Source organism: Vicugna pacos, chromosome 25, assembly GCF_048564905.1.
Source record: "Vicugna pacos chromosome 25, VicPac4, whole genome shotgun sequence".
Lineage (NCBI taxonomy): Eukaryota > Metazoa > Chordata > Mammalia > Artiodactyla > Camelidae > Vicugna > Vicugna pacos.
In genome coordinates, this window is record NC_133011.1 from 24387029 (window position 1) to 24404281 (window position 17253).

General features: G+C 37.3%; 1 protein-coding gene across 3 annotated transcripts in view; it reads left to right on the top strand.

Moving 5' to 3' along the window:
* The window catches only part of COL14A1 (collagen type XIV alpha 1 chain), a 184328-nt gene that overhangs the window by 49393 nt on the left and 117682 nt on the right, over positions 1-17253 (top strand). For all 3 annotated transcript variants that reach the window (XM_015245410.3, XM_015245407.3, XM_015245409.3), the window contains exons 10-17: positions 642-793; positions 1778-1907; positions 3379-3524; positions 6348-6477; positions 8370-8509; positions 14521-14647; positions 16375-16514; positions 16992-17124. In XM_015245410.3, coding sequence (XP_015100896.1) covers positions 642-793; positions 1778-1907; positions 3379-3524; positions 6348-6477; positions 8370-8509; positions 14521-14647; positions 16375-16514; positions 16992-17124 — 1098 coding nt within the window. The remainder of the gene's footprint in view (positions 1-641; positions 794-1777; positions 1908-3378; positions 3525-6347; positions 6478-8369; positions 8510-14520; positions 14648-16374; positions 16515-16991; positions 17125-17253) is intronic.

Consider the following 17253-nt stretch of genomic DNA (forward strand, 5'->3'; position numbering starts at 1 on the left):
TCAGGCAGACTGTGTTACTGTGCTTTGCTTTATTGCACTTGGCAGGTACTGTATTTTTTTACAAATGGAAGGTTTGTGGCAACCTTGTGTTGAGCAAGTCTGTGGGTGCCATTTTCCCAAAAGCAACACTTTTTAAATGAGATATGTACATTTTTAAGACATAATGCTAGAGCACACTTAATAGACTACAGTGTAATGTGAACATAACTTTTATATGCACTGGAAAACCAGAAAATTTGTGACTCGCTTTACTGCAGTGGTCTGGAACTCAATGTGCAATATCTCCAAAGTATGCCAGTAATGAATTACTGAATCAACTTATCTAGAGCTGAACATCTTAGAGGCAGCATAAAATCAATAGTCATTCCCAGAATTCTGCACCTACTCTCTGCCACAGGGAACTATATTCAATATCTTGTAATAACCTACAATGGAAAAAAATCTGAAAAAGAGCAGATAGATACGTGTATAAGTGAATCACTCTGCTCACTGCTGTACACCTGAAACACTGTAAATCAACTAGACTTCAATTAAAATTAACAAAAAAATAATCAACAGTCATTGCTGACTAATAGAGCTTCCTAGGTTCATAAGAAATAACTTTGGGACAGAGTTTCATTTTATGTGTTTCTTTAATTTAGCCTCAGCCCTTACCACCGTTGGGCCACCTACAGAGTTGATTACTTCTGAAGTCACTGCCAGAAGCTTTATGGTTAATTGGACTCATGCCCCAGGAAAAGTGGAAAAATACAGAGTCGTGTATTATCCTGCCAGGGGTGGAAAACCAGAAGAGGTAATAAGGAGGCAATACTTTCAAACCACTGTTTTCATTCTCTCAAGTCTTCTACAGTAGGGAGGACGAGAGAAATGTATATATAAGGAGATGATTCTGTCACAAGCATTTAAAATGACTTGACTGGCGTCACTCCCCTGTGTCCATGTTGTCCTTCCATCTCTGCAGTTTATGGTGTCTACATTATTTACATCTTCTCTCACCTCCATCGAATAATCTTCAGAGCTGGTCTTGTGTCTGTTTCAGCACAACTTGTTGTGACTTCATTTTTGGGGGTAATTTTAAACATTAAGGAGTTCTAAAGCCAAAGGAATCAGTAGTTTATTATCTGGCCAGAACCCTCTTTTGCTATTGATGTTTTCTGTCTCCTTTGGGAGAGGGTCTGAACTTCCTGCCTTAAGGAAGTCTGTGTGTTCCAAATAATGTGCTTACATGGTCTTCTTGGGTTTGGGATTTCTCGGACATTTGTGGAGATTAGTGCAATGGAGAAGCCATAATAAGTCGTCTGTGGCTAGCCTTTCTCATGGGTTGACCATCCCAGTAGAGGACACCTATTGCCAGATCAAGTTAGTGAAGTAGATCATGGGAGTTTTAAATCATTTGCTTAAAAAAAATCAGAGTGCTTCCAATAGTTCTGTCTTTTTCATGACTAATAAACCTTTTAAATGCCTCCCAGAGCTCCATGGAAAAATATCACATGCCAGCTGGTACTAAGTAGATGTGATGAGGGTGACAGTTAGCCTGAGAATGACACAGTTCCCATTAGATGTGAATGAATAAGGGACTTTTGGACATATTCCACAGAAGGTCACTTCATGTGAGGATTCAGGATTCACAGCTGACTGCCACCATGGAAAAGAGGATGTGGTGCAAATAGGAAAATACTTAATGAAAGTTTCTTGCTAGAGATAGTTTTGCTTTTTGACTTCAGTTCTGTAGGTGAGCTACTCCGTCCTCTCATTCCTCGATTCATTCTTTAAACAGGTGGTGGTGGATGGAAGCGTGTCCTCCACGGTGTTGAAGAACCTGATGTCTTTAACTGAATATCAGATAGCAGTCTTTGCAATATACGCTCACACTGCTAGTGAAGGCCTACGGGGAACCGAAACCACACGTGTGTATTGAATTCTACCCACTTCTGACTCTGCATAGCACTGTGCAGGGGACTTAGTTGTCACTCTATATGCAGCACTGGTTCCTGCTGTATCTGTTGTTGGCCGGTGCTACATATTGGAAGGGATATTATAAAACTGTGGTATGTTTAGGAGACAGAAGCCTTAGTGATGAAGGATGCAAAATGCATTTATTCATCTGATAAACAAATATTTAGCTTATGCCTATTATATACTAAGCCCTGGGCTTGAATTTGTCAGTAGAAATAGAGAAGGACCTCCGTAGCTCTCCTGCCCAGTAGAGTATCAGGAAAGTATGTTACATCTATTTTCATTATGAGCATCATTATAATTAAAACAAGCTTCTGAACGCTAGTAATCCCTTATCTGAGCAAGGTCATGATCACACACACACACACACACATTCAGAGAATCCTGGAAGAAGGTAATCTTAAGAAACTTGATCACTCACTCATTTAGTTATTTTGGACATTAACTGAGTTCCGGTTACACGCGAGGCACAGTGCAAAGTTAGTCTAAACACATTGCCTCTGATAGAACAGAAGTGATGTAAACAACAAGAAGAAAGTGCCAGGTATTATGATAATCAGGCTTCATGTCCAGCACATTACTGGGTTTATCCCTGAAAGCAATTTGTAAGCCAAGAGTCAATACTCCTGCTTTGCAGAAACATTTTAGTGACAATCTCTGCCCTTAAGGAAGTTTTAGTCTAGCAAGGCAGAAAATGCAAACCAAGGATATGCAAATGAACTAGCCTGATGAAGTGCTACAGGCAGTCCAGTATGAGTGTGCTGGAGGCTGCACGTGTAAGCAAAGTCCTGAACGTGGCATTGTGGTTGGAAAAGCAAGCAGATCCTGGAAGTATAATTAAAAACAAAGTTTCATAGATTTTATCAGCATTGTTTAAGCCAGGAACTTGCAGTTTATTTTTAAGCCCTTTATCTCTGTCTCTCAAATGTGGCCAATCTTATTTCTTTATTAACTCCATTTTATTCAAACCCTATTGCTCCTGACTTAGTCTTGTTCACTGACTGTCTTTGGTTGAATGCGTTCAATGAGTATTTATTCTTTCATGCATTTGCTCATCCAGCAACTCATTTATTGTCATTTATTAAGTGACCCAACAACTGTTTTTATTGGCTGCTGCATGTCAGACACTGTGCTTGGTAATGGCCATGAAACGATGATCAGAAGAGGATCCCTGCTCTCGAATGGCTCCCAAAGAAATGTGCCCATCACTGTAATAAGATATGAGAAACCAGATGTCATTCCTGCTTTTATACATTCAGGATGTTGACCCTCCTCAAAGGAGCTTACATGGCTATGTGAACAGATGCAAGGATGAAAATTATCTGAAAAACATGTTTACTTAATAGATCTTAACATACAGATACCTTGAAATAAGCAAGCACACTAAGTGACTGACTATTTTTTAAAAATCTCCTCTTGCAGTTTCTTTACCTATAGTTTCCGACCTTGAACTGTACGATGTGACTGAGAACAGTCTGAGAGCAAGATGGAATGCAGTGGCTGGGGCGTCCGGGTACCTGATCCTTTATGCTCCTCTCACCGAAGGTCTGGCTGGGGATGAAAAAGAGGTAACCACTTGCTGCCTATCAGAGTCCCAGAATCTTTGACTTCCTTAACATAGTTTTTTGTTTTTACTGCAAAAATGTCATGTATTAAGTCTAGAAAAGTCATATTAGCAAAAGGCAAATAAAACACTCGTAATCCCAACACTTGGAAGTAGCCACTGTCAACATTTAGTTAGTAGTCTTTTTTCTTTTAAGAACACCAGATACTCAAAATTTATTCTGTGGATAAAAATACAGTGACTTAGATGACAAAAGTTTAGTTTTTTTTTTCTTTTTAAAGAGAGTTAGAAAACTTAGTTTTAGCATAAGAAACTTTAATGACCAATATGTCATTTAAGGATATTTTGGTTGTTTTGAGATTTGCTGATTTAAAACTTGATGAGGGATAATTTAAAATGCTCACATATTTTAGAGAGATATACATATTAACCTCACAACTAACCATCCCTTTTTTTTTTCCAGTTAGTGGTCTTTTTAATGCATTTTTAACACAACCAGTGGGAATGGTTTTGTAGTTTTCATTTGGTTTATTGTGAATATCTTTCCATACCATTAAATAGTGTTTTATATAGTTATTTTAAATAGCTTTAAAGTATTCTGTTGTTGGTTTGTACTAGGCCATGTTCAATTAATATCATGTTATTGGACATTTAGATAATTTGCTGTCTAAATAGGCTTTGAGACCATTCTCAATATATAAGTTTGCATGGTCATCTGATTATTTCCTTAGGATAAATTTCTAGAATAAAGTTTCTTTTTTCAAAGAGTATGCAAATTATTAAGCCTTATACTAGGTATTACCACATCATTCTAGAGAAATTTTATATAATTTATACTGCTATATGCAGTTCACAAATGACTGTAATGACCCTATGTACATTGACTTAGAAAAATTTGTTTTACTAATCTGAGAGGTGGATGAATGTATCTCACTGATGTGGATTTTATGCATTTATTCCGATTTAAATGATGAATCTTTGACTTTCGAATCACTTATTTTAGTTCTCATTTTTAACTTACGGGGAATGATTACTGTAATATGGATATTCAAGAAATAGAGAGGAAATGTCTGTGCTTGCTGGGAGTGCCTTGACCAGGGGAGTGGAGTGGATAAAAGAGGACGTTCAGAATTCCATTCTTTAACGTTGTCTAAAACCTGCCTCTGGTGACAGAAATCTTTAGGGCCAAGAATAAGCATACGGTGAATCTAATGTCAAGAACAGAATATTGGTGATGTGTTCTTTTATTTCCAAAGTTTAGACAGCTTTTGCCCATTTGGATTTAATGTTAATTGGAATTATTTTGGTGGAAGGAAAACTTTAAAATGATGCTGAAAAGACACTCAGCTTCACCAGGAAGGAAAAAAATAAGATGGAAATACCTGTTCACACCCAATAAATTGGCAGAATTTTTGAAGTCTGATAATATTGTGTATTAGTGAGCATGTGGGAACCCAGAATCACTCATGCAAACTAGGATGTCAATTGGTACAGCTGCCGTGGAAAATAATTTGAAATATGTCATCAAGTTAAAGATATATAGAGTTTTTTAGATATATACCATAGGGAAACATTCTTCAAGGACTTTTCAATGCAGCACTTGGTCAGAATAAATTATTGCAAACAAATGCTGTGTTCATCAATAGAAGAATGGACAATAGCAGCATATTTATACAAAAGAATATCATAAGGGAACTAAATAATGTCACCTCGGCCTCTGTGTATCAACATGAATAAATCTAGAAGCATAATATTATCAGGGGAAAAACTGTAAAAATACTACATTGATATGGTCCCATTTATGCACATTGTTAAACATATGAACCATATATTATTTATAGATGTATACATATGATGTAGAAGAAAAAATGGGTCAATGAGATATACCTCAACATCAGGGTACAGGTAGTGAACAGAAAGAATGAGAAAGAATTTACGTTTTACCTGACTGTGTTAGTTCTTTTTAAAATAAGATCTGAAGTCAATATGACAAAATGTTGACATTTATTAAATTTGAGTGGTGGGTGTGTCAGGATATATCAAGTTATTTCCTCTACATTTGTATTATATACACTGAGATATTTCAAGATCAGAAATTTTCCTTTGACCATCACGCTGGCGATTGTGTGACGGGAGACAGTCTACAGAGAGATTTTCCTTCTTTCCAAAACAAAGATAAAACCATCCCTGTCATGCAGTTGTCACTCAGTTGTCAGACAACTGAGAATGTTGGCTGGTTTGACCGACTCCGAGGGTCAGAAAAATCCCCAAGTCAAAAAGCAGGTTGCTGATTTGGGCATCAGGGTAGGTTGATCTCTCCTGAATCCTGGAAGGCATCTGCAGTCTAAGTAGACAGGCCCCTGTGCTGAATGGGGCAACAACCAGGCTTGATGTAAAAACTCAGCATCCAGTCAGAGGACTGGTGAGAATCAGCCATTTGGTGAAAGCTGCCCACTTGGCATCCAGCCCCCCACACGCTGGTCTGGAGCTTACACTCCTAGAGAAACATTTCTGATTCAGTTCCACCCCCGCTCTTCTGGGGACCGAATATTTGACACTGTATCCTCTGGATACAGCTGCCACCTGTCCGGATGTAAGGAGTTCTCCTAAAAGAGCATGCACAGTACGTTCAGTTTTATTTGGTTTCAGAGCATCTGTCTCTAATATAAAACAACATGAGATGATGAAACAACTTGAGGCCGGTTTGATGGAGGGGGCTGTGAGGAGACAGTCTTATCCCATGAAATCTCACCTTTATTCAGTTCCCCTCTGATCAGCGTGAATAGCAGACACTGGCAAACGGTCTGATAACCTGTGTTCTTTTCAGATGAAAATTGGAGAGACCCACACAGATATTGAACTGAGTGGGTTGTTGCCCAACACGGAATACACAGTCACAGTTTATGCTATGTTTGGAGAAGAGGCCAGCGATCCCGTTACAGGACAAGAAACAACATGTGAGCAGTTCAGCCATCCAGATGAAGCGCTGTAATAAAAGCCCAAGTAAACGTGGGAATTTCGAATTAGAAACACTGGTTTAGGTTGAAACAACCTCTTAAGAGCTAATTGTAATGTAAGACACTGTGTATTTTATTTAGGGGAAGGAAATGTATTTCTTTTAGTTATATATATATATTTATATACTTTATTTAAAAGTATGATATAGAGAAAATGCTACTCTGGCATTTTCTTTTCTTTCTCCTACACTTACTCTCTAGCCCCTTCAGTACTGAGAGTCACTGAGTCCTTTACACTCTTTATTGCCATATAGTTAGGACGTATTGAATTAATGAAAGAATTAGCCTTTGGGTGAGGAAGCATCATGCTTTGTGGAGAGAGCTGATAACTGTCAGGATTTCTCTCCTAGGTTGTTGCTGGTTCTATCAGCACAGGCTCTCAAATCAATTGACCAATTGCCTGGATTAAACTCTAACTGCTCTTCTGCTCCTGCTAACTGTGACCTTGGCTAAGTGACCTCAGTTTCATGATTATATACTGGGGCTAGTTGTAATTCTATCCCTGCCATCTAACGTAAGGGTTTAATGAGATAACGTGTTACGTCGTGAAAGCGTACAGTAAATGTTAACAATTGTTATTGCTATAAACCTGTGAAAGCTCACCAAACTCTAAAAGATTTTTAACAAATTTTACAAGGACTCAGGGGTCCTTGAAGAAGTGTGGAAAGCTTTGGAATTGATAGGAATCTGCAGAAATGCCATCACCTCTTTAAATATGTTTAAAGTCTCAGCAAAGTGTTTATTTTTATCTAGTCTCATGAAGCCATTGGGATTTATCCAGGGCAAGACCTTTACTCATTGATTCTAGAAATGTTTATTGAGAACTTGCTATATTGGGGATAAAGATGGAAAGAAAATGAAACCAAATTCCGTAGTCCCCTGAGATTACAATATATTGAAAAAGAGAGACAACAGACCAAAAAATGTGCAATAAAAAGAAAAATCGGGGAAGAGGGATAAGTAGCACTAATGTGGAAGGACTATTTTACGTAAGGCGATCATGGACAGCCTCGCTGAGAACAGGACACATGTTCAGAAACCTGCATCTTAGAGGATCAAGGTTTTGGCCTGAGCCATGGGAAGAATAGGGTTTTCATATACTCAGAAAGGAAAGACTGAGGGAGGAGATTGAGAGAGGCGGCAGGAGTCAGTGGTTCAGTTTTGGACATGATAAGCTGGAAATGCCTACTGGATACTCAAGTGGAGATGGCAGATGGGACATGATTTTACACGTGGGAAATTGTGGATCAGAGTAGAATGACTCTGCCAGAATTATATGATAGTTGAATGCGATAGCTGAGATTTAATTTCGGGTGTCCTGGGGTTTTTTGGAGGGGTTGGGGGATGAGGTAATTGCATTTATCTATCTATCTATCTGTCTGTCTATCTATCTATCTATCTATCTATCTATCTATCTATCTATCTATATATCGAGGTACTGGGGATTGAAACCAGGACCTCATGCATGCCAAGCTCATGCTCTACCACTGAGCTATACCCTCCCCACCTCAGATGTCCTGGTTTTTGATCCATTAGATTTTTTATTTATATCAGCCTGTAATAATAGTATTGACTAAAGAAGAAGGGCACAGAAAATTTACTTAAACCTGATTTATTCCAGGTATGTGTAAGGTATTGCTACCATTCATTCTCTAGAAGGAAAACTCTTTTTCTTTGTTAATTTGTTAATGTTCTTTGTTATAAGTTATTATCTGGGTGAAATTTTTCATATGTAAGTAGTTCAGATGTCAAAGATGCCGGGTTTTTTTAGTTTCTGTTTATATGTATGTTATTTAAAATTCTATTTATTTTTTTCCCCACTTATTGCGAAGTGCCCTTAAGTCCACCAAGAAACCTGAGAATCTCCAATGTTGGCTCTAACAGTGCTCGCTTAGCCTGGGATCCAGCTTCCAGCAGAATCAATGGTTATCGAATTGTATATAACAACGCAGATGGGACTGAAATCAATGAGGTAAGCTGTGGAACACAATGTCTATTTTCCTGGTGGTTGGGTATTAGTGTTTTGTGGCTGTGTAACTGATCATCCCAAAACATTGTGACTTAAAACAGTACCAGTTGTTTATTTTCTCTCCCGTTTCTGTGGGTCAGGATGTGTATTTCTGGCTTGGGAATCACTCATGAGATTGTAGCCAGAGGGTGGCCAGAGCTGGTGTCATCACGATTTCCGTATTCATATGTCTGGTGCCTGGTGTGGCAAGACTGGACCAGCTGGGAGCTGGAGCAGCTCTCTGCATCTCTAAGTAGAGTCTTCACATGATCCTCCGGCATGGCAGTTTTAGGGGAGCTGGAGTTTTCACATGTTGGCTCGGAAGTCCCCAGACATGCAGAAAAGAGAAACACAGAGAGAAGCTGAGTGGAAGCTCAGAAGTCATAGAATTCACCACACTCTAATGGTAGGAGGTACCACAATTCCCTGCTTGGATTCAAGTTGGGAAAAAATCACAGCACCCACTTATGGTGGCAAGCACATGGGATGGGAGATAGAAGTTGGCACAGCCATCTCTGGAAAATACAGATGGCCGCAGTGAATGGGGATGAAGAAGTGTGTATCTTCATAGAAGTAGTAAGCTAGAAATATCAATGATTTCCAGTTTAATCCCTCTGCTTTTTAGTAAACTGGCATCTGAAGGACCCTAGTTTGATAAGCTTAAATTGAAAACTGAATAATTCAAATTTTGTATAGGAAGATACTTTCAAATAATGGAACTTATTGAAACCCATGAAGTTACAGTATTTTGCACTCGGTGACTAATAATCTTCAGAAATTCTTTCCTTGGAGATGTGCTTTAGCAGGCTAGATAGCAAAGTCATTTTTATTTTATTTTTCTTATCTTGGTCCAAGAAGCTAAGACAACAGGCAAATATGTTGATTACATCATTTCTATTTTCTAACCAAATAAAGCAATTATTTTCATGTGCAGAAGACAAACTTTGGTAATTAATTCAACTCAAGCAATATTTTCAAGAATGTGCCCTCATATGGGATCTTGAGTAATGAATGGACAATAACTGCACATTTGTTAACAGTACAGAAATAGTGTTCAACATCTTTCATTAAATTTTCATAAATCTTGAAGCTGGAACCCTTTGGATTAGTTGCTTTGCTTTTAAAGAACAGTAAAAAGATTGAAACCAAAAGCTCTGAGCTATCAATGTCTCTTTGTTATCAGTGATAAATAAATTACTTTCCCAAGAGTTGCAAATTCAGCAGATCAAGCAGATAATATAAGTGAGTGAAGTGCCATTAAGTGTGCAGAAATTGTCACACCTGCAAAGAAATACACTCTCACCTGTTTTTCTTGAAACATGAGGCCACCTTAGGCTATATTTTGTATTCCCATTTTTGGGACATGTGTGTAGGAGAAATTCTTTACTGAAAGAAAGACAGCAGTTCAAGACTGATCATAAGTGACAATGAACAACAGGTGATAGTGACAGGGATGCCAGGGCGTGGTGGGCACTGACATGCTGGGGAATGCATATGTGTTCATCCAGGATGCAACCAGCGTCAGCTCTGAAGACTGTTGTTGCACAGAAATCTAGGCAGGGGCTACCAGATCTTGTTACCCTTGATAATGTGACCAGAGATCTCTATTTTTATGTGAAATTTAAAAATGTTGACTCATGGAGCAGCCAAAGTAACATAACTGTATTTACCAATAAGTATTTGTTCACTGCAGAGCATTCTTCTTTGGCAATAATTTTTCATGAAACAAAAATAACTGTCATACAAGTATCATATGACATCACTTATATGTGGAATCTAAAAAAAAAAATGATACAAGCTAGCTTATTCACAAACCAGAAATAAACTCACAGACATAGAAAACAAACTACAGTTACCAAAAGAGAAAGGGGTTGGCTGCAGAGGGATAGATTAGGAGTTTGAGATTAACGTATACACACTGCTATATGTAAAATAGATGACCAGCAAGGACCTACTGTATAGCACAGGGACTATATTCAATATCTTGAAATAGCCTATAATGGAAAAGAATCTGAAAAAGTATATATAATATGTATCTGTATAACTGAATCAGTTTGCTATACACCCGAAACTATCACATTGCAAATTAACTATAGCTCAATAAAAGTAAATAAATAAATAAATAAATAAATAAATAAATAGAATCATACAATAAAAAATAGAGTTTCCTAAAAAATAAACTGTCTTATTATATATGTATATATGAGTTATATATATATAATTCATATATTTTATTGAGGTATAATTGGCATATAACATTATATGTATAATATATTATTGTATGTATTTTATATTATGTATATATTTTATTATATGTATAATATGTTACTTTTAGGTATACAACATAATGATTCAATATGTGTATACATTGTAAAGTGATCACAGTAGGTCTAGTTAATATCCATTAAAAAAATTATAGCTGTTCTGGCCTCTCATGGCATTTTGTGTTACTTGCCTTTATAAAGAATGACCCCAGACTAATATATTTGTTGAGAAATATATGTGCTTTTTTGCAGTGTTTTTCAATCTTGGGGATGTCTTTGGCACTTGCTATTTCTAATTTATAATGTGCTGGGAAATTAGAAAACTTTGGTAATATTGAATTTAAAATATGAGTAAATAAACTAGGAAAATCTGAGAATATTTTATTTGAGTAAAATGCATAAACAATGCATGGATTTCATAACATTTCTATTTTGACTGGTGTGTGTGCTCTTAATTCTCAATTTTTAACCGTGCAATTGAGACTAAAATTTGCTGGACAAGTGTCTTGTCTGAGTTAAATATTACCTTACCTAATTTTGGAATATATGATTTTAAGGGTGAATATTTCTACCGTATTTGGTTTACTTTTCTTAATTTAAGGTTCTATTTATAGCTAATGATGCAATTAGGTTCTTAGGAAATTCCCAGAACATTCTGGATTGAACTTTGAAATGTCTCAACTAAAATCTCCTTAGTACATAACATGTAATTGATTGTAAAAGCTTTGTTTTTGACTCAATTTATATTTCCCTCCTTCACTTCCTCTTCCTCCTTCTGTTTCTTTTCTGTGTTACCCCTCTCCTCAACTTTTTGGAGATACCAAAGAAGAAAAATAAAACAGAGCACTGAAACAATTGTCAGTGGTGATGATGGTGATGATGATGTTGATGGTGATGACGGTGATGAGATGATGGTGGTGGTGATGATGATGATGATGATGGTGGTGGTGATGATGGTGATGATGATGGTGATGGTGATGTTGGTAATCATGATGATGGTGGTGATCATGATGATGATGATGATGATGGCAGGTAACACACGTTGAGTGCTTATCCTGAGCCAGCCTCTGAGATTTTTACAATTTTTATAGAAAAAATGCTGCCAAAGCCTGACCTGTGACACTGAGAACAGAAGCCATCTCAGATACCATGTACTGTGAAAAGATTTGGGGAAATGTGCAAACATGATGGAGAACTAAAGTGCTGCCAGTCTGAATTTTGTAAATGAGAGGCCACAGTTTTTAAACTCTGAGAGGCAAGTCCAGTTTCCAAGAGCAGTGACTCAACCACAGAGCCCAGAGCAGAGCCCAAGTCCTTCATTCCTTATCAGGGACTCTTTCTTCATCCCTCCTAGAATTAGTCAGCTTAAAGTGAAGACTTAGCTAGACTATTTGAAAACCTTTTCTCAAAGATAGTTGCATAGCAATGAGATCATGGTCATTTGTTATCATTTTCCCAAATTCTTCTCCTACATCTTAAAAGTCCTACCAATAACATCACTTCCAGAACTTAGTCTGAAACATAGTATGATAGCAAATGAAAATAAATGATACCTAGAAGTTTTCATTTTATAAAATAAAGTAATTAAATGCATAAAATACAGTCTGTTCAGCATCAAATAAAATGCTTTTAACAAATAAACTAGATCTCTTCAATGGATAGATATATGTCTGTTGAAAAGACATATATGTTAAAGAGACATATACTTTTACATAATATGCTTTTATATATATCCACATACGTATATATAAAAGGTGAAAACTATATGCGTATATACACAATTTTTCCTTCTTTGTCTCTTAGTGTACCTAGGAAAATTTGATTTTAATTGCTTTTGTGTATGTTTGATATCTTCACCAAATTCCCATTTGTCACAGATTTGAGGTTAAAGATCAGGGTCTAACTATCCATTCCATTTAATAGCTTTATGGCTCCAAGAAAGTTAATTAAGGGCTTTAGGCCTCTGGTTCGTTCCTCATTCATAAAATCATCATTAAAAATACCTAGTGTTGGTGGGGGATAAGGAGGCTAAATAAGACAATGAATGTAAGGTCTCTGATATATTGTAAGTGCTCAGTAAATCCTAGCCATTACAATGCAAAACAGCAGAAAACAATAGGTAAGTGTAGTTTAGAAGAACATCTTGAACTCATATTTCAAGTATGGATTTGTCTTTTCTGTGGATTTAAATAATGAAGCCATGATATAAATAGTACTTACAAACATGGAATTTAGAGTATGAAACACTTGTGTTTAAGTCCTAGGAACTAGCTGGTTTTCCCTTGGGCAAGTTCCTTAACTTTTTGGAGTCTCATTTTTCCCATCTTCCAATTATGGGTAATAATTAGCTACCTTATAAGGTTGTGGCAAGGGTTAAGTGCCACAAATGCAGGTAAGAATCAGTTAATTCCCAGACCAGAGTAAATATCAAATGTTAAGAATGACCCATCGTATTATCAGGTTTAGATTCAGAAAAAGATAATACATATTTTCAGTTTTCTGTTGCTATGTAGCCAACACCCTGGCTTAACATAACAGCCCATGATGATGTAACTTGGGCAGGTCTTGCAGGGTCAGCTTGTCTCTGCTCCATGTGGTATCAGCCAAGGTGACTCTTGCGTTCATCTGGAAGCTTGACTGGATTGGAACTTCCAGGACGACTATACTCCCATGTCCGGGGTGGCTGAAAAGGCTGGGGTTGGCTGGCCCTCTAGAGTGGAGTGGCTCAGGGTTCCAAAAGCAGAAAAAGGAAGCTCCTCCCCCAGGTCGGCAGTCTTTTAGTTTTTTTTTTTTTTTTTTTTGACCTGCAGCTAATTCTTTCGAGATGTATATGGTTTTTGGATTTGTTCTTTGTTCAGATGAGCCGTTTCTTATCTCTTGTAAGGATCTTTGGTGCCTCCATCTCAGTTTTCATTTACTTATTCTATTTGGCCAACAAAATATGTAATTCAACATACAGTAGTAAAGAAGCTAACCAAGGTCCTGCCCTCAAGGGGCTTATACTCTATGCAGGAAATAATAGACATCTCCTATATTGGAAATAAAACAATTTCAGGCTGCAATTGGCCCAAGGGAGAAAACAAACAAGGGCAGTGTTAGAGAATCACCCTGCTGAGGTAGATGGAAAGATGAATCCCTCTGACAGATGGCAAAGGCCTAATTTTTTGAAAAGAGCTAGGGAAACAGTGTCCCAGACATTATGAATTACATGTGCAGAGGCCCTGAAGTGGGAAAGACATGGAAAGAAGTTTGGTGGGGCTGACCAGGGATTTCTCTTTTTATGTGAAACTTACCAATTAAAACACATTGACTCATTGAACAACCGAAATAACACAACAACTGTGTTCACCTTCCCCTGTAGGGTTGCTCATCTATACAACTCTTAGAGGAGTTGCTGCATATGACCCACTACCTCCAGCAGATCAGGCTGAAACACTACATTTATTTATATTAGAATGCTAATTGTGTGTACTTCACTTTCTATACCTTTAATGAATGGAAATAATATTGGTTGCAACAGTCTAATAGGTATTCTATTTAAGAAGGTAAGATTAGAAATGTGAATATATAGGTGGCTTTATAACTTGGTATTTGTTTTGCAGGACTTACAGCTCTGCTGTCAGCAAAGTGAACTGCAGACAGTAAGATGATTTCTGTTTCCCGTCTTTAGAGAGTATCTGATTGAGCTATTATGACTTCTCTCTGTTGCAGGTTGAAGTCGATCCTGTCACTACATTCCCTCTGAAGGGCTTGACGCCCCTCACGGAGTATACTGTTGCCATTTTCTCCATCTATGATGAAGGGCAGTCCGAGCCTCTGACTGGGATTTTTACCACAGGTAAGCCTCATTCCGATTTGAAAAGTTTCCGAGAGTAACTATCTGGAAACCGAAAGCTAGAGCAACTTCTTCAATTGTGAGTTTGAAAGGTTGCACTTCAACTTTTATTTATTTTATACTATTATTACCAAATGAACAGTTAGGTGACTAGAATGCCTACTGGCTAATTATTTTCTAACACAGCAAGGGAAAGAGAAGTGGGACCGTCTAAATTCAAAGGTCTCAGTTAAGTAAGAGTGTGCCCTGTTCTCCTGCTAATCTCATACCCTTTCTTTCGTTTTATTGACATAAGATTTTCACATTTCTTCCATTCCTGTGTATATATTAAGCTGTACAGTTCCAAAATTATAGCTATCCAACAGCTTTTGATATATGAAAAGGACAGTTTCATGCAATTTAACCGAATATATCAATCTGTAGCCAATAATGTATTTTCATGCAGCTTGCTACTTTAATACAATAAGGGATATCTCAAATATTAAAATGAAAAATAAAGCATGAATGCATTGTGTTTCTTTTCCATATATACCCTGTAGTCACTCAATAAATAGAACTTTTCTTTGCTTCTTGCAACAATTCTATTGTTTCCTTTCTGGACCTAACATTAATTGAGCTTGGAAACAAACTGAGTGCTCTATTGAGAAGATGAGAGGATAATTTGGAGACGGATGAGAAATAAACTGGACTGAGAAGTAATGTACACAGATCAGTAATTTCCCAAAATCTCCTGAGGGCTAATTCTAGTTGGAATTCTCATGGTGTCCTGTCAAAGAGTGTTAAGATCTTTGATGTCCAATAATATAAAAATCAATGACTGTCAGTTCATTTTGGGTGTAATTAGATGTTATGGTCTCTGTTGTACATCCCAGAAGTGTGAAAACAATGAAATAGTAGAAGGTCTGATAAATTATGTTTCACTTTTGATGGCAACCATATGTACATGATGAAAAGGATGAACAGACTTCTCTGGGATTTAACTTATTACTGGGGAAGGGATTTAGACACGAAACTGAATAAAACCAAGAGTGACATTTCTCAGGCCTCTAGGGCATCTTTTTGTTAATTTCTTCAAAATAGTTGGAAAACAGACATAGAAAACAAACTGTGGTTACCAGCAGGGGACGGGGGTGGGGGGAGGATAGATTAGGAGTTTGGGATTACCAAATACACAATACTATGTGTGGCATGGATAAACAATAAGGACCTACTGTATAGCACAGGGAACTATATTCAACTTCCTGTAATGAGCTGTAATGGAAAAGAAACTGAAAAAAATATATGTCTGTATGTATAAGTATAACTGAATCGCTTTGTTGTACACCTGAAACTAGCATTATAAATCGACAATACTTCAATAAAAAATAAGAATAGAAACAAACAAAAAATTTATAATAATTTTTAAAACTTGGAAAACAGTATCTTTATAAAATAATGAATATGGCACACCTATTTTTTATAGTTAATGAAAAGGGCCAAACAGAATCTAAGAGTTCTGTGAATTACTGGAAAACTGTAAAATTCTGCTGTGTCCCTGGTCTTCCTAATTTATACTGTGGATAAATGCTGAAAACCGAAATCTTAAGCCCACACTGGACTGATCAACCCCATTTTCCTAAAGCAAGAGGCTCCCCAGAGTCTTCTCTCTCTATGGCTCCCAGGGAACAGCTTGAATTACGGTTTTCCTACCTTCTCAATTCCCTAACAAGATCTCCTTCCTCGGCTTACAGAGGAAGTGCCAGCCCAGCAATACCTGGAAATTGATGAGGTGACGACAGACAGTTTTAGAGTGACCTGGCATCCCCTCTCGGCTGATGAAGGGCAACACAAGTTGATGTGGATTCCAGTCTATGGTGGGAATACTGAAGAGGTGAGTTGTCTGAGACTGAATAATCCAGAGCATTTTATCTGGAAGTGAATGCTCAGGGCTGCACTCAAATTGGCCTTCGCTTTAAAATAGATTGGGAATCCCAGAAGTAATTAATATTTTGCGTGGAGTTTTATAAATGTCACAGCACCTGGTTTTTCTAAGATTAAAATGCATTTTCACTAGGGCGTTAGTTATACATGTTACGTATTTTCAGATTCTTTGATTTTTGTGAATGACATGTAATAAAACTTCAAAATGCCACTTTTGTAATATTAATCTTTTATTTGCTGAAGGAATGGAAAGGAAGAAAGTCTCTGGTTTGACTTTAAGGTTGAATTCAATAGCCCTGGAGTTCTTTATGCTTAGCTGTTTCTTGCTTACACTTGGGATAGCATTTTTCCTTTGTATTATTTTTTTCTTAACTGTCTTCTGTGTTATTCAAGTAAACTCGGTTACTAAGCACTGAATACTTTTCAGGTTGTCCTAAGTGAAGATCAAGACTCATATGTTATTGAAGGTCTGGAACCTGGCACTGAATATGAAGTTTCACTGTTGGCTGTACTGGATGATGGAAGCGAGAGTGAGGTGGTGACTGCTGTTGGGACCACACGTAAGTCTTGGTTGGGCCAACATGGACTTCATAAGCTCCTATCATTCATTCTGACACCCTCTTCACCCTACCAGGTTCCCTGCCCATCACCCTTATTCCTGGCTACAGAGGCTTCAGTTTCTCTTTGTC